Source organism: Equus przewalskii, chromosome 6 (assembly GCF_037783145.1).
Source record: "Equus przewalskii isolate Varuska chromosome 6, EquPr2, whole genome shotgun sequence".
Taxonomy (NCBI): domain Eukaryota; kingdom Metazoa; phylum Chordata; class Mammalia; order Perissodactyla; family Equidae; genus Equus; species Equus przewalskii.
In genome coordinates, this window is record NC_091836.1 from 69,682,592 (window position 1) to 69,710,290 (window position 27,699).

The 27,699-nt window shown below is 36.7% G+C and overlaps 1 protein-coding gene across 2 annotated transcripts in view; it reads left to right on the forward strand.

The window, feature by feature from the left end:
• Positions 1-24,199, forward strand: part of PGM2L1 (phosphoglucomutase 2 like 1) — a 65,834-nt gene extending 41,635 nt beyond the window's left edge. The window contains exons 6-14 of one of the 2 annotated variants that reach the window (XM_070625816.1): positions 5,395-5,588; positions 6,444-6,633; positions 6,951-7,048; positions 7,940-8,120; positions 9,869-9,962; positions 10,281-10,410; positions 10,626-10,815; positions 13,664-13,797; positions 21,458-24,199. In XM_070625816.1, coding sequence (XP_070481917.1) covers positions 5,395-5,588; positions 6,444-6,633; positions 6,951-7,048; positions 7,940-8,120; positions 9,869-9,962; positions 10,281-10,410; positions 10,626-10,815; positions 13,664-13,797; positions 21,458-21,560 — 1,314 coding nt within the window. In that variant the 3' untranslated portion in view covers positions 21,561-24,199. The remainder of the gene's footprint in view (positions 1-5,394; positions 5,589-6,443; positions 6,634-6,950; positions 7,049-7,939; positions 8,121-9,868; positions 9,963-10,280; positions 10,411-10,625; positions 10,816-13,663; positions 13,798-21,457) is intronic. The other variant, XM_070625817.1, reaches the window with a different exon arrangement.
• Positions 24,200-27,699: the final 3,500 nt, after the last annotated feature.

Genomic DNA, 27,699 nt, shown 5'->3' on the forward strand with positions numbered 1-27,699 from the left:
TCATGAGGTTTGTATTCAAAATCTTGTAGATAAGATAATCCATTTTCTGGTGGCCTCTTATTTCCTTAGACTAAACTGATTCAGTCCTGTTCCTCTTCCCTTCTTATGTTGTTTTTGTCACATCTTATTCCATCTTGTGTTGTGAGTTTGTGGTTAAAATGACAAGATTATCTTTGTTTTTGGTGTTTTCCTTCCCTTTATCTTTAATGTTATACTTGAGTATTTGCTAACCTGTTCTGATGTATAGCTACAATTTTCTGATTTTTGTCTACCTATTTATCTCCTTACTCCAGGCTTTGTAAGCCCTTTATCCCCCCTTTTTTTTTCAGGTATGAGGGCCATCTTGAAGATTTCTTGAAGGGGGCGTCTTGTGGCTACAAACTCCCTTAGCTTTTGTTTATCTGGGAAGGTTTTTATTTCTCCATCATATCTCAAGGATATTTTCGCTGGATAGAGTGTTCTTGGCTGAAAGTTTTTGTGCTTCAAAGATTTGAATATGTCATTGCAGTCTCTCCTAGCCTGTGAGGTTTCTGCAGAGAAATCTGCTGAAAGCCTGATAGAGGTTCCTTTGTTTAGGTTATTTTCTTTTACCTTGGTGCCCGTAGTATTTTTTCTTTGTCATTTACTTTTGCCAGTTTCACTGCTTTAAGCCTTGCAGTAGGTCTTTTCACATTGACATATATAGGAGATCTGGTAGACTCTTCCACATGGATTTCCATCCCTTTCCCCAGTTTGGGAAGTTCTCTGCTATTATTTCTTTGAACAAACTTTCTGCTCCCTTCTTCTCTTCTCCCTCTTGAAGACTTATAATTCTTATGTTGCATTTCCTAATTGAGTCAGATATTTCTCAGAGACTTTCTTCATTTCTTTTTATTCTTAGTTCTCTCTCCTCCTCTATCTGGAGCATTTCAATATGTCTTATCTTCAGTTATGCTGATTCGCTCCTTGACGTTATCCACTTGAGCATTTAGGGAATTCATATTTTGTTTTATCTCATCCATTGTTTCTTTCATCTCCACTATTTCTGATTGGTTCTTTATACTTTCAATCTCTTTTATGAAGTAGCTCCTAAACTCGTGGAATTGTTTGTCTATATTCTCTTTTAACTTATTGAGTTTTTTGATGATAGCTATCTTGAATTCTCTGTCATTTAAATTATATATTTCTGTGTCTTCAGGATTGGTTTCTGAATCCTTGTCATTTTCTTTCTGTCCTGGAGATTTAATGTAATTTTTGATACCGCTAGAGGATGTGGCTCTGTTCTTGTGCACTGTGGTATTATTTGGTCGTAGTTACCACCTATTGCCACTGGATGGGGTTCAAGAGCTGCGTATTCTGAGCCCTGTGTGTTCTGCCAGCATCCCAGGCCCAGGAGCTGGCGCTGGGGAGGGGAGGGGCACTTTATTCTGCATGCTCTCGGGGCGTTCCTGCTCTGCCCTCACTATCTGGTCTCCTGGGGTGTTGGCTTGATGAAGTCACCCCCATGGTAGCTTTCACCTCAGTAGGGGGCTTCCCCCTAGGCTGTGAGGGACCTTAGGGATCTTTGATGTTCCCATGAATGGGTGCCCCTTCCCCACTTCCTTCCTTCTTGGGGCCTTCGTGTAATCCCTGGATTGCAGTCTTTCGGAGAGGGAGAAACACTTTCTCTTACCCCGTTCCACCTCCTTTAAGGGGGGCTCCAGCCTCTCCACCTTCCAACATATGGCTGCGTGGGTCTCTCAGACATATTTTGTGTGGTGTGGATGTTCTCTGTTGGAATATGAATGTCTTTTTCGTTATATTGTGGAGAGGAGAGTTCAGTGGGAGAGCTCATTCCACCATGTTGCTCATATCACCACAGGTTCAGTTCTAAACCACTACAATAAAGCAAATATCGCAATAAAGCGGATCACATGAATTTTTTGGTTTCCCGTGCATATAAAAGTTATGTTTACACTATACTGTAGTCTGTTAAATGTGCAATGACATGTCTAAAAAAACAACGTACATACCTTAGTTTAAAAGTACTTTATTGCTAAAAAATGCTAACAATCATCTGAACCTTCAGTGGGTTGTAATCTTTTTGCTGGTGGAGGGACTTGCCTCGATGTTGATGGCTGCTGACTGATCAGGGTGGTGGTTGCTGAAGATTGGGGTGGCTGTGGCAGTTTCTTAAAATAAGACAGCAAAGAAGTTTGCTGCACTAATTGACTCTTCCTTTCACAAATGATTTCTCTGTAGCACACGATGCTGTTTAATAGCATTTTACCTACAGTAGCACATCTTTCAAGATTGGAGTCAGTCCTCTCAAACCCTGCCACTGCTTTATCAGCTAAGTTTATGTAATATCCTGAATACTTTTTTATCATTTCAACAATCTTTACAGCATCTTCACCAGGAGTAGGTTCTATCTCAAGAAACCACTTTTTTTTGCTCGTCCATGAGAAACAAATTCCTAAATTTCATCATGAGATTGCAGCAGTTTGGTCACATCTTCAGGCTCTACTCTTAAGTCCAATTCTCCTGCTATTTTCACCACATCTGCAGTTACTTCCTCCACTGAAGTCTCGAACCCCTGAAAATCATCCATGAGGGCTGGAATCAGCTTCTTCCAAACTCCTGTTAATGTTGATATTTTGACCTCTTCACATGAATCATGAATGTTCTTAATGGCATGTAGAATAATGAATCCTTTCCAGATTTTTGATTTGCTTTGCCCAGATCCATCAGACAAATCACTGTCTATGGCAGCTGTAGCCTTACAAAATGTATTTCTTAGGGGCTGGCCCAGTGGCGCAGTGGTTAAGTGCGCACATTCCACTTCGGCAGCCTGAGGTTCGTCAGTTTGGATCCCGGGTGGGGACATGGCACTGCTTGGCAAGCCATGGCTGTGGTAGGCGTCCCACATTAAAGTAGAGGAAGATGGGCATGGATGTTAGCTCAGGGCCAGTCTTCCTCGGCAAAAAGAGGAGGATTGGCAGCAGTTAGCTCAGGTCTAATCTTCCTCAAAAAAAAAAAAAATTTCTTAAATAAGACTTGAAAGTTGAAATTACTCCTTGATCCATGGGCTGCTGAATAGATGTTGTATTAACAGGCATGAACAACATTCATCTTGTATATCTCCATCAGAGCTCTTGGGTGACCAGGTCATTCTCAATGAGCAGTAATATTTTGAAAGGAATCTTTTTCTGAGCAGTAGGTCCCAACAATGGGCTTAAAATATTCAGTAAATCATGTTATAGACAGATGTGCTGTCATCCAGGCTTTGTTGTTACGTTTATAGAGCACAGGCAGAGTTGGTATAGCATTGTTCTTAAGGGCTCTAGGATTTTTGGAGTAGTAAATGAACATTGGCTTCAAGTTAAAGTCACCAGCTGCATTAGCCCCTAACGAGAGAATCAGCCTGTTGTTTGAAGCTTTGAAGCCAAGCATTGACTTCTGCTCTCTAGCTATGAAAGTCCTAGATGGCATCTTGTTCTAATAGAAGGCAGTTTCACCTACATTGAAAATCCATTGTTCAGTGTAGCTGCCCTTATTAATTATCTTAGCTAGATCTTCTGGATAACTTGCTGCAGCTTCTACATCAGCATTTGCTGCTTCACTTTGCAGTTTTATGTTATGGAGATGGCTTCTTTCCTTGGACCTCATGAACCAACCCCTGCTACCTTCACACTTTTCTTCTGCAGCTTCCTCACCTCTCTCAGCTTTCATAGAATTTAAGAGAGTTAGGGTCTTACTGTGGATTAGGCTTTGACTTAAGGGAGGGTTGTGGCAAATTTGATGTATCCAGACCACTGAAACTTTCTCCATGTTAGCAATAAGGCTGTTTCACTTTCTTGTCATTTTGGTGTTCACTGGAGTAGCACTTTTAATTTCTTTCAAGGACTTTTCCTTTGCATTCACACTTTGGCTGTTTGGCGCAAGAGGCCTAGGTTTCAGTGGCCTTCGACCTGGCTTCTTCACTAAGCTTAATCATTTGTAGCTTTTGATTTAAAGTAAGAGGCAGGCGACTCTTCCTTTCACTTGCTAACTTAAAGACCGTTGTAGTGTTATTAATTGGCCTAATTTCAATATTATTGTGTCTCAGCGAATAGGGAGGCCCAGGGAGACGGAAAGAGATGGGAGAATGGCCAGTCAATGGAGCAGTCAGAACACACGAAACATCTATCTATTAAGTTCACCGTCTTATGCGTGCACGATTCATGGCACCCCAAAACAATTACAGTAGTAACATCAAAGATCACTGATCACAGATCACCATAATAATATGATAATAATGAAAAAGTTTGAAATATTGTGAGAAATACCAAAACGTGACACAGAGATGTGAAGTGAGCAAATGCTGTTGGAAGAATGGTGCTGATAGGCTTGCTTAGATGGAGGTTTAACTACAAACCTTCAATTTGTAGAAAACGCCAATTTTGCAGAGCGCAGTAAAGCAAACTACAATAAAATGAGGTATGCCTGCTTAGAGAGAGTCTCTAAGCAGAGCCCTTTTGACTTTGAGATCCTGTAAATTACAGTAGTACATTTTCTTGCTTTTTTTGTTAACTGTTCCTAATGTCTTGTTGATCAAGGTACTTGACAAACTGACAACTTAATGAAATATATTTTTATTAAATACTGAAAATTCGTATATTGAAATGTAGAGGGAATAATGAACATATTAACTGTCTTTCCCGATATTTACTTTATTTGCTGTGACATAAATTCTACTTTAATTTATAACTGAAAAATGATTTCTTAGAACCACTTTATAATGCTTAAATTTCGTAGTATCAAGTTTTATGGATATTTCATGGTTTCTTAGATTATCTTTGTTATGTATGTTATTGTTATGTATATATATATATACACATAATATGTATATAATATATATAATATATATTAACGTATATAATATATACATATTATAACATATATGTTATATAATATATAATATAATAATGTGTATAATTATAAAAATTATATATAATAGAAAAGATATATAGAATTATATATAAATATAAAATTTATATATAAAATTATATATAAATTATATTAATTATATATAAATATAAAAATATATAATTATAAAAATAAAATTATATAATAATAATATATATTATATAATATAACATATAATAACATAATATATACATATGTAATATATACAGTATACATACTATGTATGTATATGTATTGTTATTAAAGTATACTTCTAAAAGAGAAAATAATACATGATCATTTTATGGAGGAGTCTGTGGAATCATTACCATCAATATCCTTTAGTATTTATTAAGTTAGTCTCACATTGACATTTTCTACTTGATTAAGTTGGTATTCTTCTTTATAAAGTCACATATCTCTGCTGTAACTAAGAAAACATCTGGCCAACATTTCAAATGTTTATAGCTGTATTTACCTATCATTTAGGTTTATTGGGAGAACGGTGCTCAGATCACATCTCCTCATGATAAAGAAATTCTGAAATGTATAGAAGAATGTGTGGAGCCCTGGCATGGTTCCTGGAATGATAATTTGGTGAATACTAGCCCACTGAAGAGAGATCCTCTGCAGGACATTTGCAGGAGATACATGGAAGATCTGAAAAAGATCTGTTTTTACAGGTATCCAAATGGGAGTATAGGATACTATTACCTTAGAATAAGATTAACAAATAAAGGGAAGAAATAAGAATAAGAAAGTGTTAACTGCTCATTATATTAAATTTATAGCTACGTAGTACTATTCGTAGTAGTCAAAAAGTGGAAATAACCCAAATATCCATCAACTGATGAATGGATAAATAAAATGTGGTATATCCATACAATGAAATATTATTCAGCAGTAAAAAGAAATGAAATACTGGTGCATACTAGACCATGGATGAACCTTGAAAATATTATGCATGTTAAGTGAAAGAAGCCAGTCACAAAGGACCATGTATTGTATGATTCTGTTTATATGAAATCTCCAGAGCAGGCAAATCTGTAGAGACAGAAACAGACAGAAAGTATGTTAGTGGTTGCCTATGGCCAGGAGGAATGGGAGGGTTGGGGGAAGTGGCTATGGGGTGCAGTTTCTTTTTGGGGTAGTGAGAATGTTCTAAAATTGACTGTGGTTATGGTTGAATAACTCTGTGAATATAGTGAAAACCATTGAACTGTACACTTTAAATGGATGAATTGTATAGTATATTAATAACCTCTCAATAAAACTGTTAAAAATTATAGTTAAATATATGTATTCTCTCTGTATAAGATCAGGAAATTTCCTCTAAAATTTGATTTTTTCCTACCTATTTCTGTATTTCCGTAACTATTCCATAAATAGCTAACACTATTGCTAGAAAGCATCCTGGCTTGCTGAGTATATTTTCCCTATCCTATGAAATTTATTTTAGCTTTTTCTTTAGCTTATTTTAATTATATCACAAGTAATGAGTTTTATGATATTAATTGAATGATGACTTTCCTTTACAGGGAATTAAACTCACAGACCACCTTGAAATTTGTACATTCCTCTTTTCATGGGGTTGGACATGACTATGTGCAGTTGGCCTTTCAAGTGTTTGGTTTTAAGCCTCCAATTCCAGTACCAGAACAAAAAGATCCTGATCCAGACTTTTCTACTGTTAAATGCCCAAATCCTGAAGAAGGAGAATCTGTGCTGGTATTTTTTTTTCTATATTTAAATTATTAGTAGTATATTAAACTTCATTGAATAGATAGAACTGATTGACCATCCTAAGATTACTTACAAAAGCAGAAACCGCTTTAGTTTACGTCTTTTAGATTATATTGGAGCCGTATATTCTGTTTTGTTTGAAATCTCTGTGGTGGATATCCCTACTTCTAGGCTTATTTTAAATTCAGCTAAACTATATTCCTTCTAAAATTCATGTCACTAACATCGTTCCTACATTTAGGAATATTGACATTGAATTTCACATTTTCAATGCAATCCAGCTTTTTGGGTCACTGTTTCAGGAACTCTCTTTGAGACTGGCAGAGAAAGAAAATGCTCGGGTCGTGCTAGCCACAGATCCTGATGCAGACCGACTGGCCGTGGCAGAACTTCAGGAGAAGTAAGTAGAACCTGTTATTTGATTAAAAGCTTAAACTTTGAAAAGCGGTTTTTGATTTTAAGTCTTATGTTGGAAGTAATAAAAAAAATAAGAAAATAAATCTCCTGTAAGTCCCACTATCCAGAGATAACCACCTAGGTTGATATTTTGACATTTCCTTTCTATGTTTTTTCTATTCAAATATTTGATATATTTGTTTTTATAAAATTGTGATAATACTAGATATGGTTTCAGATCTTTTTTTTCTGAGAAAGATTCGCCCTGGGCTGATACCTGTTGCCAGTCTTTCTCTGTTTTGTATGTGGGCCGCCACTACAGCATGGCCACTGACAGGTGGTGTAGACCTGCGCCCAGAAACCAAACTCAGGCCGCCAAAGCAGAGCGCATCAAACTTAACCACTAGGCCACTGGGGCTGACCCTGGTTTTATCTCTTGATTATTTTCCACTTAATATTGTATTGTGAGTATTTTTCTCTATCCTTAAATATTGTTTTAAATATCAGTTTTTTAAATGACATGATATCCCAACAGATTGCTTTATCAATGTAGTCATTTCCTAATCTTAGTACTTTGGGTTGCTATGTGTTTTTGCCATTATAATGTTTTGACAAATGTCCTTACCTAAAAAGGACATCAGATTATAACCTTTTTCTCATTAAGTAGGAGAATAAAAGTAACAATGTAATAATTTTTCAGAAGATGTTGCTACCATTTCTACCCTAAGCTCACCCCTTGTCAGTTAGAAAAGCAATAGTAAATGTTTTCTCAAAAATCTCATCCAGTAGTTTTTGGGTTTTCCTATGTGGAAGACGGTAATTTGTAGGTCTTAAGGTCAAGAAGTTTTCATGAGAAGTTATAAGATCTTGACTTGAATTTTCATTCTCTCTACAGTGGTAATTGGAAAGTTTTCACAGGCAACGAGTTGGCAGCGTTGTTTGGGTGGTGGATGTTTGATTGCTGGAGGAAAAATAAATCAAGAAATGCTGATGTGAAGAACATTTATATGTTAGCCACCACAGTCTCTTCCAAAATTCTGAAGGCGATTGCCCTTAAAGAAGGATTTCATTTTGAAGTAAGAATAGTTAATATCTGTGTGCTACTTTTCTAAACCTATTTCTGTAAATTAAAGCCATCTTCATACCAAAACTGACTTATGGATCTCATTTATAATTCCCCCTTTTTTTCTGATTCTGTTAACACTTGCTTAATCTTTTTGATAGTTTAGACACCTTGAGACAAATTCATCCAGTATGTGAATTTCTGAAACTAAGATAAGATGTTCTCTAAAACTTGCATTAATGCTTGTTATTCCATACAACGTCTGGTTTTCATACTGAGAAATCTGACTCCTCGTGACCTCATCAGTCACATAAACTCCACTCCAGAGAGTTGTCTGGTGTCATCGACCGCTTGTTTAGGCTCTTCAAGTTCAAATCTTAAGAAACCTTAAGTAGTCTTCTAAATTGCCAATTTATCTAATGATTCTACATCCAAAAAAAAAAAATAATGACTCTCAGCACAGATCATTAACCTTTGTGAACCTCAGGAAGTTAACCTGACCGTTTGTACAGCTGCTGGAACTAATGCCACTTAAGTTGCTTTTCCTCTGCCATCTTTGCCAAATGTCAGTGAAAATGTCATCTCTGGGCATTTTTCTTGAGACACAGTCAAGCTACAGGTCTTAACACTAATTGGCTGAATAAAAGAAAATGGTACCTGTCTTAATGAAGTAGAACTTTCAATCTCAGATTTTCTAAAATACAAATAGCAAAACAGAAGAAATTGAAAATTTATTAAGCCTAAGATTCTGAATTATGGTAATGTTAACATTTTCCTCTTTTATATCTACGGCAAGAAAAATGTATAATGAGCACAAAAGAGAAAAAAGAACATGATTCCGAAGACCATTGTTATAAATTTGCTTCCTTGTTTTTGTTGTTGGGGGTGGAGGGTGGGGGCGGCAGCGGTTTTGAGCTTTTATTTATCTTTTTTTTCCTAGTGAGAAGGTAGAGCAGTGAAGGAGCAATCTTAAATTAGTAATGATGAACTCCACAGTCAGTGTGTATCACACACCTTCTCTTGACTCTAAAACAGTTTGTGTCTTTAAAGTGAACAGTAGCTCATCAGATGACAAGTCCTCAAATCTAATGATCAAAAAAGAACTTAGTAACGTTCTTGATGGTTTTATTTAGGCCATCGTGTTAGGGTAAGGCACGCTTGGTTCAAGCATATGTTGTGATAATGTTGTAAGTGCATCATTAAAAAGCTTTATGGCCTTTGATTATTCAGGAGAACTAAATCACAACCTTTATGGGTATTTTTATATTAGTGCTTATGACACAGTTTAAAGGACAATTTCTGAGAAGCAGGGTAATTGAATCCTGGCTCCATCTCTTATATGCAGCATAATTTGGGGCAAATTGTTGAATCTCTGAGCCTCTTGTTTCAGCAACAGTTGTGAGCATTAAAAAAAGATAATGATGTAAAGAACCTGTTACAGTGCTTGATAAATAATAGAGGATCATAATACGTGTGTATTTATGTTACTTTGTGACAATATGCATCGTCAATTATAAATACTGGATTATATTTGGTATAAATCACCCATTAGTGTGCTCGATAAATAGTAGGTCATCAGTCGTAGCACTGTGTGTATCCATGCACTTTATGACTGTATGTTTGCCACTGTGTAAATCTTTGTGGAACGAAGACCATAACAGAAGATTTCTGAGAGTGTTATGTGCATTTAGTGACAAGCTTTTCTCTAATATGTATTTATGAGAGAGTCACTTAACTAGAGTGGCCTCTTCTGCATTTCAGGAAACATTACCAGGTTTTAAATGGATTGGAAGTAGGATAAAAAACCTCCTGGAGAATGGGAAAGAAGTCCTTTTTTCATTTGAAGAGTCTATTGGTATGTAGTAAATATTAAAATATTTGAAATTTGAATGAGAGCATTTTTTAAATGTAGTAATTTTATGGAGAGGAATTTTTGTCTTCTGGTTTTGCATTTTGAGTTGTAAAAACCACAGAGAACTCAGAAATGTGTAGATGCATTTCTTATCAGAAAAAAAAAAAAAACCCTTAAAGGTCCCCTAATACCTTCGGTATCAGTGGGTTTCATTTATTACTAGGCTTTTAAATTCATTGGTCCCTCTGAAGAAATGTCAAACTATTGAAATTATTATAGCTTTAAGTTTTGCTCGTTTTTAAAGATTTTTTTAATTCTCAGGTTTTCTGTGTGGAACTTCGGTTTTGGATAAAGATGGGGTGAGTGCGGCCGTTGTTGTTGCTGAGATGGCATCTTACCTGGAAACCGTGAATATAACATTGACACAGCAACTGATTAAGATTTATGAAAAGTAAGTTTTACTGTTATGAATTTCACATACTAAATTTTTTATTTTTTTGTCCTACTTTTAGCTTTCTAAATTTGTTTTTGAGAAATAGTCCTTTTTCAAAAGTACTAAAATTGTCTGCCACTTTCTTCATAATACTATAATAGGCTTATCTTTAATATACACTTTTTTAAAGAGTTATCTGAAATCTGATTTTAACACTTTAAACCTTTGTGCAGATATGGTTATCATCTTTCAAAAACTTCGTATTTCTTGTGTTATGATCCACCTACCATCAAAAGTATATTTGAAAGACTTCGCAATTTTGATTCTCCAAAAGAATATCCAAAATTTTGTGGAACATTTGCTATTTTGCATATACGGGACGTTACCACTGGGTATGACAGCAGCCAGCCTAATAAGAAATCAGTAAGTATGCTTTTTTTAAAAAAAGTATTTAACAATTTATAATAATTCACACTATAGTGAAGTAGTGGAAGTTCAAGCCTGTGCGTTTCTTGAAACTAGGATCCATTGTTTTTCTCCAGGGCAGTTGTAAGTCCACTAAGTGTCTCTTTGAGTCTGTCCTTATCACTCCCCAAGTGTGTGCTTCCCCCTAGGGTTGTGGAAATGGGAAGGAGAATGAGAAAGACAGAGAGACAGAAAGAGAAAGGGCAGGAGGGAGGGAGAATGTATAATGATGCTAAATAATATTGAAAATAAAGTCTAAAAGCCTATAATTTCAAAGCTATGCATATTTCTAGTTGTAACTTCCCTTTTCTACCTTATTCCCTATACCTCCAACCAGATAGAACAACTTACAGTTTCTTACATACACACATTTTTTCTATTTCTCTCAAGCTATTTCCTCAGTCTACCTTTTCTTCCTACTACTGCAGGTCCATACTTTAGCCATTATTTAATACTTAAGGTCAATGTCACCTCCTCCACATACCCTCCAGATCCCGTAGTCCGATATCTTCCTCCTGAGGTTTCATTATATATTGTGCCTTCCTCTCGTCATTTATCACTTTCTATCTGATGTTATCACTATGTTGTACATGGCAGATCCATTTCTGATAGCGTTTACGCCTCTCAAAGCTTCTGCCTAGGTGGTGGGTGCTCAACAAATATTCAAATGCCATGGATTGCTGATCATATTTATTCTGTCATGACTATTTGTTATGACTATTACTAGCCTAAGTTTCCACTTACAATTATTCTGTGGTTTTCTCGGGATTCAAGGGGCATAATATATTTTGGGAAATCTGCAGCCTCTCGTGTAGAATACTACCCATATTCCTTTTGTGTATATTCATCCAGTCAACAAATATTGGTTCCCAGTTGTTGGTATTCTGTGTATGTGCGTGTATGTATAGATCTGTTTTTCTGTCTTTGTAAACTACTTGAAGAGAAGAACTAAATTTTTTCTTTCTTTTTATTTCTCTAATGTTGCTGTGCTTAGAGTAGTTCTTGGTGTGATCTCTTTTTCCTCTTAACTCCCTTTAAAGTTTATGATATTAGTTATTCAAAGCGCTTTTCTATCTGTTCTCCATGGATTCTTAGAACAATTTTGTAAGGCAGGTAGTATAGATATTATTAATCCCCTAAGATCACATTGTAAGTGTCAAAGTCTTCCTGAGTTCATTCTTCTCCATATTCAGACTGTCATCCATCTGTGTGTTCAACAGGCATTTATCAAAATCCTTCTGTGCCACAGGCACAAGCACACTGGGGATGCAGCAATGACAAAGGCACTCTTTCTGCACTCGGGAGCCTAGTGGGGAAATGGACAAGTCAACAGTGATTACTTTACAAAATGCTAAGTGCTACCAGGGGGTGCATAGGGTGCCATGGAAGAGGATGGGAAAGACCCTTACTCAGATTTGGGGGGCTTATGGAAGACTTTGTAGAGGACTTTTGTGAGCTGAGTTGTAGAGTATGAGTAGGAGTTATCCAGATGTAGGAGGAACAGAGGCTGTTTCAGGAACAAAAGGAGTAGCAAATGCTAGGTCTGGAGGTGAGAAGGCATGTTTGCCTTCAAAGAACCGCAAGCAGTTCTCCACAACTGTAGTATGGAGTGTGAGGAAGAATGACATGTACAGCGAGTTGGTGGAGGGGGCAAGCTTCCAGGCAGGAAGGTCAGTTAGCATGCTATTTCAGCAATTGAGATGATAGACAATGGGAGCCTGCATTTAATAAAGTAGCAGTCGTGATGGAGAGAGTGGACAAAGTGGAGTTAAATACAGGATAGAATATGCAGGACTTGCCAGTTGATGATCTGTGAGTGAAAAAGAGGGGAGGAAGGTCTCTGTCTTAAGCAGTTAGTGTAGAATAGTACCCCTGACCGAGAGAGGCATCTGAAGGAGAGGACCAGGCTCGGGACGCCTCAGGGAAGGCACCCCTGTCAACCCCTGTGTCCTAGTACAACCCCCACCGTTCCCTCAAGATCCCTTCACAGACTGCTCTGTCGTCTAGGAAGAGTGCCAGTGTCCATTCATCTTCAATGTCAGGAAAGCTTCATTTCTTTTTTTAATGTGTAGGTAAAAAACATAAAAAATTTTTTGTGCCACGTGGATTATTTTGCCTGTCCTCTAGGACATGTGCACATTGCTTTGGAGACTATTGATAAACTGTCTGTGAAAGAGCTTTGAAATTGTAAAGCACTTCGCAAATGTAGAGGCAGTTTGGACCTGGATACAGACAGACATGGTTTCAGCTTCTTGCTCTGCCACTCAGCTGGTTACCTTGCATGGGTCATTTACTCTGAGTCTTGTCCGTAAATTGGCAGTAATACTTGCTTTGTGGGAGTATTGATGAGGCCCAGAGCTCATGTGTGTAAAGTATATAACCTAATGCCTGTACTATTATAAATGTTCAGTAAATGGTATATTTATGAATTATTTTGTGTTTAATCTTTTGTATTTTATAGTTCTTTTTAAAATATTTTTTATTTTTAATTGTGGTGAAAAACACAGAACATAAAATTTCCCATCTTAATCATTTTTAAATGTATGGTTCAGTAGTGTTAACTGTGGTCACATTGTCGTGCAGAGGATCTCCAGAACTTTCTCATCTTGCTAAAATGAAACTCTCTACCCATTAAACACTTCCCTATTCCGCCCCCCCCCCAGCCCTTGCCAACCACCCTTCTACTTTCTGTTTTTGACTGAATTTGACTACCTTAGATACCTTATATAAGGGGAATGTATTTTACAACTCTTGAAAATGAAAAAGGTACCAAGTGCAATTAAGATGGTGTTACAATTGTGCCTAGGTGCTGCCTGTGAGTAAAAACAGCCAAATGATTACATTTACTTTCCAAAATGGCTGTGTTGCCACTCTTCGGACAAGCGGGACAGAACCAAAGATAAAATATTACGCAGAGATGTGTGCATTACCTGAGCAGAGGTGAGGATTGGCTTTTTAAATATATATATAAAAACTTTATTGAGATAGAATTCACATACCATAGAGTTCATCCATTTAAAGCGTGTAAGTCAGTGGTTTTTAGTATATTCAGGGTTGTGCAGGTATCATTACAATCAATTTTAGAACATTTTCATCACCTCATAAAGAAAACCCATTTCCTTCCCTCCCTCTTAGCCCCAGGCAACCACCAACTTACTATCTGTCCTTGTAGATTTGCTTATTCTGGACATTTCATATAAATGGAATCATACAATGTGATCCTTTGTGACTTACATCTTTTACTTAGCATAATGTTTTCAGGGTTTCTGTGTTGTACCATGAATCAGTACTTTATTCCTTTTTTAAAAAATTTATTTTCATGGCCCAATAATATTCCATTATATTGATATACCCATTTTTTTAATCCAGTTATGAGGTGATGGACATTTGGGTTGTTTCCACATTTTGGCTATTATGAATAATGGTGCTACAGACGTTTGTGTACAAGTCTTTGTGTGGACATATGTTTTCATTTCACTGGGATATATATCTAGGAGTGGAATTTCTGGGTCGTATGGTGGTTCTATGTTTAACCTTTTTAGGAACTGCCAGACTGTTTTTCAAAGCAGCTACATCATTTGGGAATTGAATTTTTAAATTTTAGTGAATTTATATTCCTGAGAATGCTCTCTGAGCTTTACCTAGTATATGATGAGTATAAAGAAATGATCAACAAATAATTTGGTTATTGCCAAATATTCATTTTCTACATCTAATATGATTTGACTTGATCTGCCCAATTTATTTCCTTTTAACATTATGAATTGTGACTAAATTAACTTGACTTTAATAAATATATTCAAAGCCCATTTAAACTTATTAAAAGTAATACCTCCTATGATGTTGTCATTGATCAATATATTTTTGGGAAGGCGATTTTTTGAAATTGCCTTCAGAGCCCAAGGTACATTATTTTGTATTTCCCTAAATCTTTGTGTTTAAGAGTAGATTTTATTTCCTTTGGGGGAAGAAAAGACCTCCTGAAGTTGTTTAAACCAAACAAACGAACAAAGTTTAAACCAAATTGGGTAATGCTATATTTGGTTAAAAATGAAGGATTATTATTAAAGTAATAAAAACTGATTTGTTGTGTAGCTTGTAAAGTGACCGTGAAGGCAGTTTAAAAGAGGCTGTCCTAGAAATGTTTTGGGCAACAAGAGCTCATCAGGTGATGACTTTGAAGGGCGTCTTTGTAAGTGTGTATTTATCTTTTAGACATCTCATTCTTTTAGCCGTGCCTCCCTCTGCTACTTGAAATACGTGCTGTATCACCCCGTGATATCTATACTGGCTATTCTTCAAAGTGTTTCAGGAAGCTATTTTATCTTAATACCTGGTATTGATGTTCTAAGCCATTAAATTGCCTGACCCAGGAGAAATCTTTAGATGCCCTATAACTCATCCATGTATTAGGGACCAAGGAACTCCTTTTAATGCAGTTCTACATGAGTTTGTGATAATGGTGTTTTTTTGTATGTGATTGCCCCCCTCTTTGTTTTGTTTTTTTGTTTTTTCGTTTTTTTTTTATTGAGTTAATGATAGGTTACAATCTTGTGAAATTTCAGTTGTACATTAATGTTTGTCAGTCATGTTGTAGGTGCACCACTTCACCCTTTGTGCCCACCCCCCACCCCACCTTTCCCCTGGTATCCACTAAACTGTTCTTGGTCCATAATTTTAAATTCCTCATATGAGTGGAGTCATACACAGATTATCCTTCTCTTGCTGGCTTATTTCACTTAACGTAATTCCCTCAAGGTCCATCCATGTTATTGCAAATGGAATGATTTTGTTCTGTTTTACAGCTGAGTAGTATTCCATTGTATATATGTGCCACATCTTCTTTATCCATTCATCTGTTGCTGGGCACTTAGGTTGCTTCCATGTCTTGGCTATTGTAAATAATGCTGCAGTAAACATTGGGGTCCATAGGGCTTTTGGGATTGCTGACTTCAAGCTCTTTGGATAAATACCCAGTAGTGGGATGGCTGGATCGTATGGTAGTTCTATTTTTAATTTTTTGAGGAATCTCCATACTGTTTTCCATAGTGGCTGCACCAGTTTGCATTCCCACCAGCAGTGTATGAGGGTTCCTTTTTCTCCGCAACCTCTCCAACATTTGTTACTATTAGTTTTAGATATTTTTGTCATGCTAACGGGTGTAAGGTGATATCTTAGTGTAGTTTTGATTTGCATTTCCCTGATGATCAGCGATGATGAGCATCTTTTCATGTGCCTATTGGCCATCCGTATATCTTCTTTGGAGAAATGTCTGTTCATGTCTCCAGCCCATTTTTTGATTGGGTTGTTTGATGTTTTGTTGTTGAGTTGCGAGAGTTCTTTATATATTATGGATATTAAGCCTTTGTCAAATATATGACTTGCAAATATTTTTTCCCAGTTAGTGGGTTGTTTTTTTGTTTCAATCCTGTTTTCATTTGCCTTGAAGAAGCTCTTTAGTCTGATGAAGTCCCATTTGTTTATTCTTTCTATTGTTTCCCTTCTCTGAGAAGGCATGGTGTCTGAAAAGATCCTTTTAATACTGATGTCAAAGAGTGTACTGCCTACGTTTTCTTCCAGAAGCCTTATGGTTTCAGGTCTCACCTTTAGGTCTTTAATCCATTTTGAGTTTATTTTGGTGAATGGTGAAAAAGAATGATCAATTTTCATTCTTTTACATGTGGCTTTCCAGTTTTCCCAGCACCATTTGTTGAAAAGACTCTTTTCTCCATTGTATGCCCTCAGCTCCTTTGTCAAAGATAAGCTGTCCATAGATGTGTGGTTTTATTTCTGGGCTTTCAATTCTGTTCCATTGATCTGCGCACCTGTTTTTGTACCAGTACCATGCTGTTTTGATTACAGTAGCTTTGTAGTATGTTTTGAAGTCAGGGATTGTGATGCCTCCCATTTTGTTCTTTTTTCTCAGGATTGCTTTAGAAATTCAGGGTCTTTTGTTGCCCCATATGAATGTTAGGCTTCTTTGTTCTAATTCTGTAAAGAAAGTCATTGGGATTCTGATTGGGATGGCGTTGAATCTGTAGATTGCTTTAGGTAGAATGGACATTTTAACTATGTTTATTCTTCCAATCCATGTACATGGAATGTCTTTCCATCTCCTTATGTCGTCATCCAATTCTCTCAGAAAGGCCTTGTAATTTTCATTATATAGGTCCTTTACTTCCTTAGTTAAATTTACCCCAAGGCATTTTATTCTTCTTGTTGCGATTGTGAATGGTATTGTGTTCTTGAGTTCTTTTTCTGTTGGTTCATTACTGGAGTATAGAAATGCTACTGATTTATGCAAATTGATTTTATACCCTGCAACTTTGCTGTAGTTGTTGATTACTTCTAACAGTTTTCCAATGGATTCTTTGGGGTTTTCTATATATAAGATCATGTCGTCTGCAAACAGCAAGAGTTTCACTTCTTCCCTCCCTATTTGGATTCCTTTTATTCCTTTTTCTTGCCTGATTGCTCTGGCCAGGACCTCCAGTACTAGGTTAAATAAGAGTGGTGATAGAGGGCATCCTTGTCTCGTTCCTGTTTTCAGGGGGATGGCGTTCAGTTTTTGCCCATTGAGTATGATGTTGGCTATCGGTTTGTCATCTATGGCCTTTATTATGTTGAGGCAGTTTCCTTCTATGCCCATTTTGTCCAGAGTTTTTATCATAAATGGCTGTTGGATCTTGTCAAATGCCTTCTCTGCATCTATTGAGATGATCATGTGGTTTTTATTCCTCAGTTTGTTGATGTGGTGTATCACGTTGATTGATTTGTGGATGTTGAACCATCCCTGTGTCCCTGGTATGAATCCCACCTGATCATGATGTATGATCCTTTTGATGAATTGCTGAATTCAGGTTGCCCAAATTTTGTTTAGAATTTTTGCATCTGTGTTCATCAGTGATATTGGCCTGTAGTTCTCTTTTTTCATGGTGTCCTTGTCAGGTTTTGGTATCAGCGTGATGTTGGCCTCATAGAATGTGTTAGGAAGTGTTCCATCTTCCCTAATTTTTTGGAATAGCTTGAAAAGGATAGGTGTTAAATCCTCTCTGAAAGTTTGGTAGAATTCCCCAGGAAAGCCATCTGGTCCTGGGGTTTTATTCTTTGGGATGTTTTTGATTGCTATTTCAATCTCTTTCCTTGTGATTGGTCCACTCAAATTGTCTGCCTCTTCTTGAGTGAGCTTTGGGAGATTGTAGGAGTCCAAGAATTTATCCATTTCCTCTAGGTTATCCATTCTGTTGGCATATAGTTTTTTGTAGTATTCTCTTATAATCTGTTGTATTTCTGCAGAGTCTGTTGTTATTTCTCCTCGCTCATTTCTGATTTTGTTTATTTGAGCTTTCTCCCTTTTTTTCTTTGTAAGTCTGGCTAGGGGTTTGTCAATTTTATTTATCTTCTCAAAAAACCAGCTCTTTGTTTCATTGATCCTTTCTACTGCCTTTTTCGTTTCAATACTATTTATTTCTGCTCTGATTTTTATTATTTCTCTCCATCTGCTGACTTTGGGCTTCATTTGTTCTTTTTTCTCTAGTTCAGTTAGGTGTGCTTTAAGGTTGCTTATTTGGGATTTTTCTTGTTTGTTAAGATGTGCCTGTATTGTGATGAATTTTCCTCTTAATACAGCTTTTGCTGTATCCCATATGAGTTGGTATGGCATGCTATCATTTTCATTTGTTTCCAGGTATTTTTTGATTTCTTCTTTAATTTCTTCAATGATCCATTGCTTGTTCAGTAGTGTGTTGTTTAGTCTCCACATCTTTGTGCCTTTCTCAGCTTTTTTCTTATAATTAATTTCTAGCCTTATAGCACTATGATCGGAGAAGTGCTTGTTATTATTTCAATTTTTTTAAATTTGTAGAGGCTTTCCTTGTTTCCCAACATATGGTCTATCCTTGAGAATGTTCCATGTGCACTTGAGAAGAATGTGTATTCAGCTCTTTCAGGGTGAAGTGATCTATATATGTCGATTAAGTCCAATTGTTTTAGTTTTTCATTTAGCTCCACTGTTTCCTTGTTGATTTTCTGTCTGGATGATCTGTCCAGTGATGTGAGTGGGGTGTTGAGGTCCCCTACTATTATTGTGTTGTTTTTAACATTTTCCTTTATGTCTGTTAATAGCTGCTTTATGAATCTTGGTGCTCCTGTGTTGGGTGCATAGATATTTATAAGTGTTATTTCTTCTTGATGAAGTGTCCCTTTGATCATTACATATTGTCCCTCTGTGTCTCTCTTTACCTGTCTTATTTTGAAATCCACTTGGTCTGATATAAGAATTGCAACACCTGCCTTTTTTTCCTTGCTATTTGCTTGAAGTATTGTCCTCCACCCCTTCACCCTGAATCTGTGTTTGTCCTTGGGGCTGAGGTGTGTTTCCTGGAGGCAACAAATCGTTGGATCATGTTCTTTAATCCATTTTGCCACTCTCTGTCTTTTTATTGGAGAGTTTGATCCGTTCACATTGAGAGTGATTATTGATGCATGTGGACTTAATGCTGTCAGTCTGTCGCTCATTATCTTGTTTTCCTGCGTTTGTTTTCCTGTTTGCTTTAGACTACCCATGTAATACTGCGATTTCTTATGCTGGGTTTCTTAGATTTTTCCTTATTTATGATTTGTGACTCTGTTCTGTACTTTATTTTAGTGTCTACCTTGAAGTTTGTATTTAGAATCTCGTGTATAATATAGTCTATTCTCTGGTGGTCTCCTTCTTACTTGACCAATACTGATTTAGACACTTTGCTCTTCCCCTCCTAAATAATTATTTTCATTTTTTATTCCAACTCGTCTTATTAATTTGTAGTTAGAGTGATAAGATCGTACTTGCTTTGGTAGTTTCCTTACCTTTACCCTAATGCTATAATTGAATAATTGCTATCCTGTTCTGGTTCTATCCATCGGTCTCCCTAGTCTGTGGATTGTGTCCCCTTTCTCCCTTTTTTTCTTTTTTCAGGTATGAGAGTCTTCTTGAGGATTTCTTTTAATGGAGGGCTTTTGGTTACAAATTCCCTTAACTTTTGTTTGTCTGGAAAAGATTTAATTTCTCCCTCATATCTGAAGGAAATTCTTGCTGGATAGAGTATTCTTGGCTGAAGATTTTTATCCTTTAAAGCTTTGCATATGTCACTCCATTCTCTCCTAGCTTGTAGGGTTTCTGTAGAGAAATCCACTGACAGTCTGATAGAGGCTCCTTTATAGGTTATTCTCTTTTTTTTTTTCTTACTTCCCTGAGTATTTTTTCCTTATCTTTCCTTTTTGCCAATTTTACTACTATGTGCCTTGGGGTAGCTCTTTTTACATTGACAAATCTAGGAGATCTAAAACCCTCCTCTACACACATTTCTCTATCGATCCCTAGATTTGGGAAGTTCTCTTCAATAATTTCGTTAAGCACACTTTCTGCTCCATTTTCCTTTTCCATATTCTTGGGAATTCCTATGATCCTTATGTTCTTACTCCTCATTGAATCCATTATCTCTCGGAGATTTTCCTCGCTTTTTTTTTAATTCTTAGTTCTCTTTCTTCCTCTGTCTGGAGCCATTCAGCCTGTCTATCTTCAATTATGTTACTCTGCTCTTCTATGGTGTCTACATGGGCATTCAGGGAATCCGTATTCTGTTTTATCTGGTCCATTGTGTTTTTCATCTCAAGTAATTCTGTTTGATTCTTCTTTATCATTTCAAATTCTTTTGTGAAGTAACTCCAGAACTCGGCTTGTTTCTCTATCTTTCTCTCTACCTCATTGAGTTTTTTGATTATAGCTGCTCTAAACTCATTATCACTTAGTTTACCTAATTCCAAGTCCTCAGGACTTAATTCTGTGTTTTTATTGTTTTCCTTCTGGTCTGGGGGCTTTTATAAATTGCTGGATGCTAGAGGAGCGGTTTTTTCGCATGGTGGTAGAATTTGGTTGCAGTTACAGCCTGTCGCCACTAGATGGGGGGGTCGAGAGCCACGTGTTATGTGCTCTCCGCCTTGGGGCAAGATGGCTGCGCCCACTGGCTTTGGGGGGGGGGGGGCTGTTACACACGCTGCTCTGGGTTCAGATCAGTTCTGTTCTCTGGTCTCCCAAGGCCCTTTGTTTATGGGGTCCACGCGGACGGATGCTTTCCCCCCGTCAGCGGGTCTCCACTGAACCAGGGCAGGAGTCCTGGATGATCCCCCGGTCGTGCAGCCCCTCCCCCGCTCCTTCCCCACCCACGCCACAGCCATCGCAGACTCTAGGGGAGGGAGCGATGTTCTCTCCTACCCATTCCAGCGCCTCCGAGGCTGTAAGTAGGGCTTATGATCTCCGCCTTCTTGGTATTGTAGGTCTCTAACGAGCTGGCATTATGTTTATTCTCTGAAATTCAGTTCTTCCAATCTTTTGTTGTATTTTGGAGGGGAGAGAATCCCGGGTCAGCTCACCCTGCCATTTTGCTCCACCTGTGTTAGTTCTTTCTCCTGTTTTGTTTTGTTTTAACTGAATGAATTTCTCTTTCGTTTACCAGTTGCTTAGTCATCCCATCAGGTATAGGCCCTCTTAAAAAGTCATAACAATGTAAGCAAATTTTAAGGCTATGAGAATAATTTCTAAACTCTCAATCTTTCTCCTCAGTGACACTGCCTTACTAGAAGAGGAACTGAAGAAACTCATTGAGGCTTTGATTGAGAATTTTCTTGAGCCCAGCAAAAATGGCCTGATCTGGCGTTCTGTTTAGTGCCCACCAGGACATCATTACTTTGCACTGGCGTATGGAACAGGACTACCAAGGACTCCATGCGTTTGAACTCATGTTAGCTTTCTCTCTATTTTATCTGGCCAAGTATCTGTTTGCTTTTATAGTCTTTCTTTTTGGTTGGCTGACTAAACAAACTGTGTAAATTTGAAATGAAGTGGTCTGGAGAGAAATTATTCAAATGTTTTCATAATCTTGAACAAAAGTCATTACATTAAAAGTATTATGGTAACACGTTTAACAGAAACAAAACATTACAAAAGTGAGTGTTCTTATTAAAGTGTGATTAAGCTTAGTTCTGTATTCTTGTAATTGTGTATAGCATGGTTTTAAAAGAAAGCAGATAAATGTTATATAATTGTAGAGTTGGTTAAGGAAATTAATCCATAAAATTGGCAAGAAAATGGCATTGCTCCCAGAATACTGTGGAAAAGTGTCATTGTTACATCACAGGTATTAACTTACAAATTGGAGTATTTGAAATAGGGTATTTAGCATTTCTAGCTTAGAATGGATGTTTCATTATGTGGTTTCAGCACCTGTTTTGGGTGCTCTTGGTGCAGTGTAAATTTATTGTATGTATTTAAAATTCTGACGTTTACTGAACATAAAACAATAGTGGCAACACTCCCAAAGGCTTTGTTCTTAGCAGATTTCTTGGTGCCTTCTCAGGGTATGGGTGAATTGAAACAGTGTTCCTGCATTGAATATAATTGAATCAGTTAGTTTTAAGACAGTTAAGGAAAATCTTCCAAACTGGATAGGTGCTTTCCCTCTGTATCAAATAGGTTTGCTGATTTTAAAATCTTATGAATGTAAATAAAAATCTTAATAATAACAGGCTCAACGTAACTGTAGTTAAGGATCTTCCTGTTAGAATTGTCAGTTCTCACAGCCTTTAAGTAAAGAAAAGAATCTGAACTGAAAAAGGAGCTCTGAATTTATTTGAAAGTTTAACTTTTGAATTACATTTTTATAAGTAGATTTATTCCTTTATCAGATGAAGGAATGCTAATTTTACTAAGAAATAAAACCTCCAGGTTTTGGGTGTTATGAAACACTAAAACTACGTGTTTTAAAACTAAGGTCCAGTTTATCCTGACACCTTTCTGGCTTCTATAGAATTTCTGATCACAAGAGTGCTATTTATCTTTTTTAATATGGAAAAAAGAATTTGGAAGGTCACTTTGGTTGATTCTGCAGTCTTCTAAGAAAAACTTAATAGGGGAGTGCTGTTTAATCTCTTAAAGTGTATCCTGTCCTACGTAGCTCACGGAAAGCTTAAACACATGAAGTATAGCTAAGAGGTAACAGTAACAAGGCCTTGGCGTGTAATTATTCTAAACAAATTGCCTATGGGAGATAACTGGTACTAGAGAATTTACTTCCTAAAATATCATAATAATACACAATTTGAACTGATTAGAATATGTATTAAATCACGGTTTGGTTTGTTGCAACTATCAGCTAACATTTGGTTGAACCTATATAATCCAAATATAATTTTCAAATTATTGTATTGCCACTATTGTTAATTTGTTCCTTGCTTACTCTCTTATAGCTGGATGTTGTATGGCTGTAGATAATAGCTAGCTAAATGTATTTCTGAATGAGTTTGTTTTCAGAGGCTTTGCACTGAAGAAGAAATGTGTAGAATTTTTTGCTTAATTTGCTTTTAGGAATGTAGATTGTAATTTAGTAAATGGCCTATATTCTACAAAGAGGTGTGAACAATGCTATATATATATATATATATATATAAAATATGTATATTTGGTTTTAGTATCTGTGTTTCAGTGACTGACGAACAAAGTGGAGCTAAAATGATATGATAGCCCATTCATAATCACTAAAGCCATGTCACGATTGTCGTTCTATCATAAAGAGAACAGTTCTGAGTGCAGTAATGTAATACAACATTTAAGTCATCTGAATCAAGGTGAAAAGTTAGTAAAGCTTGGATTCTTATCACAAAAATTTAAAAATCCAGCTAAAATTAACAATGTTTAGGAAATTATTTGATTCTAGCCAAGCTCTCGAATCTGGCTGAGCATGATATTTAACGTGAACTTGACAGCATAGATATACACTTGCCTAACAGGATAAATTCAGTAGCCTAACCAGGAGAGACAGAAGTGCTGGCCAGTGGGTCTCAGCCATGGGCTCTATGTTGTTTATCTTTTTCTTTATAAACGATATCATGGAAATGAATGCATTCTCATTGAGGTGTAGATCAAAGCTGGGATTTTCCAGAGCTTTGGGGAAAAAGAAAGAGTGGGGCAAGATCAAAGCATACATTGGAAATAAACAGTAGAAATTAACAAACAATAGAAAGGTCAATAAGGTGGCAAAGGAGATGCTTCTTGTGAAGGGCAAACTTACCATCCTCAAAGTAAGGAATAAACTGGCTATGGGCAAGTTGTTTACTTGTGTTTATTTGTTATTATGTGCAGATAGTGACCCTTCTGTTTACCTTTATTAGCACCACTAAAAACAGGCCAAGTTTTAGGAGGTGAGACAAGTACCCCTCTTACTGATTCAATTCCTGCTAGGATGTTGTGTCTTAGGATTGTATGGGAACTGGGGAGGGGAGGATATAGCAGAAATAAGAAGAAATAAAATATAAGTTGGGAAGTAAGACTGCTGAGAAAAAGCTTGAAGAATTAAGATCATTTAACTCTGGAGGGGGAAAGCTGTAGAGATAGTTTAGTAAGTGTTAACTTATTACTTGAGTCTTTTATTGAGGGACTCAAAGTGAGAAATAGTATGACAAACTGTTCTTCATCTCCAGTGAGGACAGAATAAGAGGGAATAGTGATCTTTTTAAAAAAATAAAATAAAAATTTTAAATGTTTATATACTAAATGGATTTGTAAGGTTCCTTCCAATACTTTTTTTTTTAAACTCAGGTTGGAACAAAGATGATATCATAAAGAGCACTGAAAGTAACATTTGAGTTTCACTTCATATCTAGAAAAACTTAGCTCCCAGGACAGTTTTTGTATATGGTGAGTAGTAGATGCATGAGTGCAGTCTTATTCACTGCAAAAAGCCCTGCTTGATAGTATTTTTAATTTAACTTGGCAAATTGAGACTTGAACATGATTTTGTTCATCTTGAAGAATGTATAAGCATTATAGGATATTTGAGGGGTTTGTTTTAAATATTAGGTATTCTTATTTGGATGTAGTAACTTCTGCAGGATGTAGTTACTTCAGTAACTTCATAGAGGTTATAAGAGATTGGATACTTTGGAATATCTTTATATAGGAAATAGACCACCTGTTTCTTAAGAAGATTGCTTCTAGAGTTGATGCAACAAAGATATTAGCTGGAGTTCAATGGAGAATTTCATTGTTCTATGAACTGCTGCTATTGGTACTTTTTTCAGATGTTTTCCATTGATGTTTGTGATGCTTGAAAAATCCAAATTCCTCTTGGACAAATTTATTTTATGCCTTTTTCTCTCTACCTCCCTCTTCCCTTAGGTGCCCTCCCACATTCTGTTACTGTGAAAAGCTATTGTCCTATTACCTCACTGATAAGAAATCTTAACTGTATTCATTCAGAATGCTTTAAACTTATTCATAAACTATGTTTGTTTATTGACTTTTTGTTATTTTGCTATTGTGAGAATATTTAGGCATTATGAGAAGTAATGTTAAGTCTATTTCATAGCCTTTTTTTTTGGTCTGTCTGGATACTAGTGTGTGTTAATTTATTATAGTCTTTTATAATTCACTTGTTTTCTGAGATTGCTCTAGAAACTGGTGAGGAAAAAGTCATACTAACAAAAATGGATGTCAATTGATTTTATTTCAGGTTTCCTTGTACTTTGAGCATCCAAAGCACAAGATTTGAGGAAATCTTTTTTCACCTTTGTCCCTCATAGCATCTTACCATGAGCCATGAGAAGTCTCAGTGGAAAGAAGAGACTCTCTTTTTGTCTGACTCTTTACATAGCATGACTTTACTTCTAGTTGGAAACAATGTTCGTGTTTGCCATTGGTTACTTTAAAATATTCACCATACTGTTACAGTCGTTATCCCATCTTTCCTCTTTGTTAACTCAAAACTATGTACTTGGAAAAGAGAACATATAAGAATGCATAAAGTGGCCAAGAGGAGGGCAAAGTGACATATCTTAAAGTTTGCTTCTCACATTTTTCCACCAGCATAACCCTGAAGTGGAGGAGCATGAATATGTGAGGGAAGGGGCCTGAGAGCAAAATCAGAAGCAGCCTACTGATCATGAAATTTCATGTTCTGTCTTAAAAATGTAAGTGAATTGTGCATTCTCCATATTAAAACTGCTTTAATATAAAAACGATTCCTTCAATCTTCACGGACTGGTGCTCCCAGGAAGGAGCACTGTGTTTATCACGTGGCCTCTCAGTTTTCTCCCCCCAGTCCCCCTCAGTTGCTGCATCTCCCTAGGGGTGCACACGCTGACTTTAGTGTGAGAAATATAAACAGAGACCATATCTAGGATACTCTTTGCCCTTTAGAAGCTGACCTTTGAAAGTGTTCATGCCAAATTAAACTGACCTGGAACAGTTATGTTACCGCTGAACCTTAGGATATAGTCAGAGGTGGCGGCCAGTGTGTTCATGGCACTCCCTGACTAAGAAGGAGCACCTGGCTGTCGGCTCCCTGAGAGCAGGGGTGATGATTTGTCATTTTTCACCTCTGTACTACCGAGTGTAGTGCCTGTTAGGGAGTGCTTAGTTGGTGACAGTAGGAATTAAGGGATTTTATTTTAAAGAAGCAAATGGTTTAAGACACAATCAGAAACAATTTCTAATTCAGTTTTTAAAACAATTCTCATTCCTGAAATCAGTAATACGCAATGTTAATTGAGCACGCATACCCTTCAATACTCAGTTTCTTTGAAGAGGGCAGAGCATATTCCTATTTAGAAATTGTCTACAATGCCTAGTATTTTACACTCCAAGCAAGATATTGGCCAAGGAGACTCAGCAGGTGTCTATGTGGACTTCACATCACTAGTGTAAGTGCCACGTTGAGCACTCGCACTACCTTCCAGTGAGTCACAACTGATTTGATACTATTTGGTATATTTTTGTCCAGTATTATGATTCATCTGTATCTTACAAGAGCCACTCAAGCAAGAGTCTGCATCTGTATGTGGTGAGGCCTTCTTGTTAAAGGCTAAAATAAATTGTTTGTATACATCATTGAATATGCCAGATAAAATATGTGCAGTTAAGAATGAATTTTTCTGAGTGTGTAACAGTAGTTCAAAATTGTGCCCTTGTTTTAACAGTTTCTGTCGACATCTGCTCATTTTTCCCTACAAAAACACCAGGATGTATCATAAGTACTGCCTGTGAGAATTTGCACTTTAAGTATTTGTGTGTGAATTTCTTGTGGTTTTAGCCAAATGAAGTGTTATCAGTAATAAACAGGTCTCTTCATAGGCATGAGTTTCTGCGTAATTTTTATTATTGTAGATAATGTGTAGTTTATAAAGTTTGCTATGCAAACTGAACATGTTCTTGAAATATATACATGGTGTACCCTGGAATCTTCTTTAAGCCTAAGTGAATATTCTAGCTCATTATTCAGTAAATATTTCTTGATTGATTCATCAGAAGTCCCAGAAGAAAGAGCTAATATTAAAGTTCTTTGTTTTATTTTTCTCTTTCTTTCCTTCACTTGACCTAATTTGCCCATGTTAGCATCTGCTAACATAATAAAAAGTTAAAGGTTTGAAAATCCCTCAAAGTAACAACTGTATCTCTGTGACACAGTAGTGATCATGGAGTGAGTTTCCAGGGTTGTTATAACTCTGTAGTCCTGGTCTCCATTGCCTGGCTTCCTCTGATCAGACTCAAAGGAAAGATGAGTGAGAGTGGCATTCTACAAGGTCATTTTATCACCTTCTACATTGAAGATTCTGAGAACCATGCTAACCCCATCCTTACCCCTAACTCTATTGTATTGTTCATAGCACATAAACAAGTGAACAAATAAATTTAAGTAGTAGTAGTATCTGTCTCCATGAGTGTAGCTTTCTAACCAATTTACCACTGCCTAGAACCTTGCATGGCACATAGTACGTGCCCAGTAAATACTTATTGAGTGAATGGACCCATCT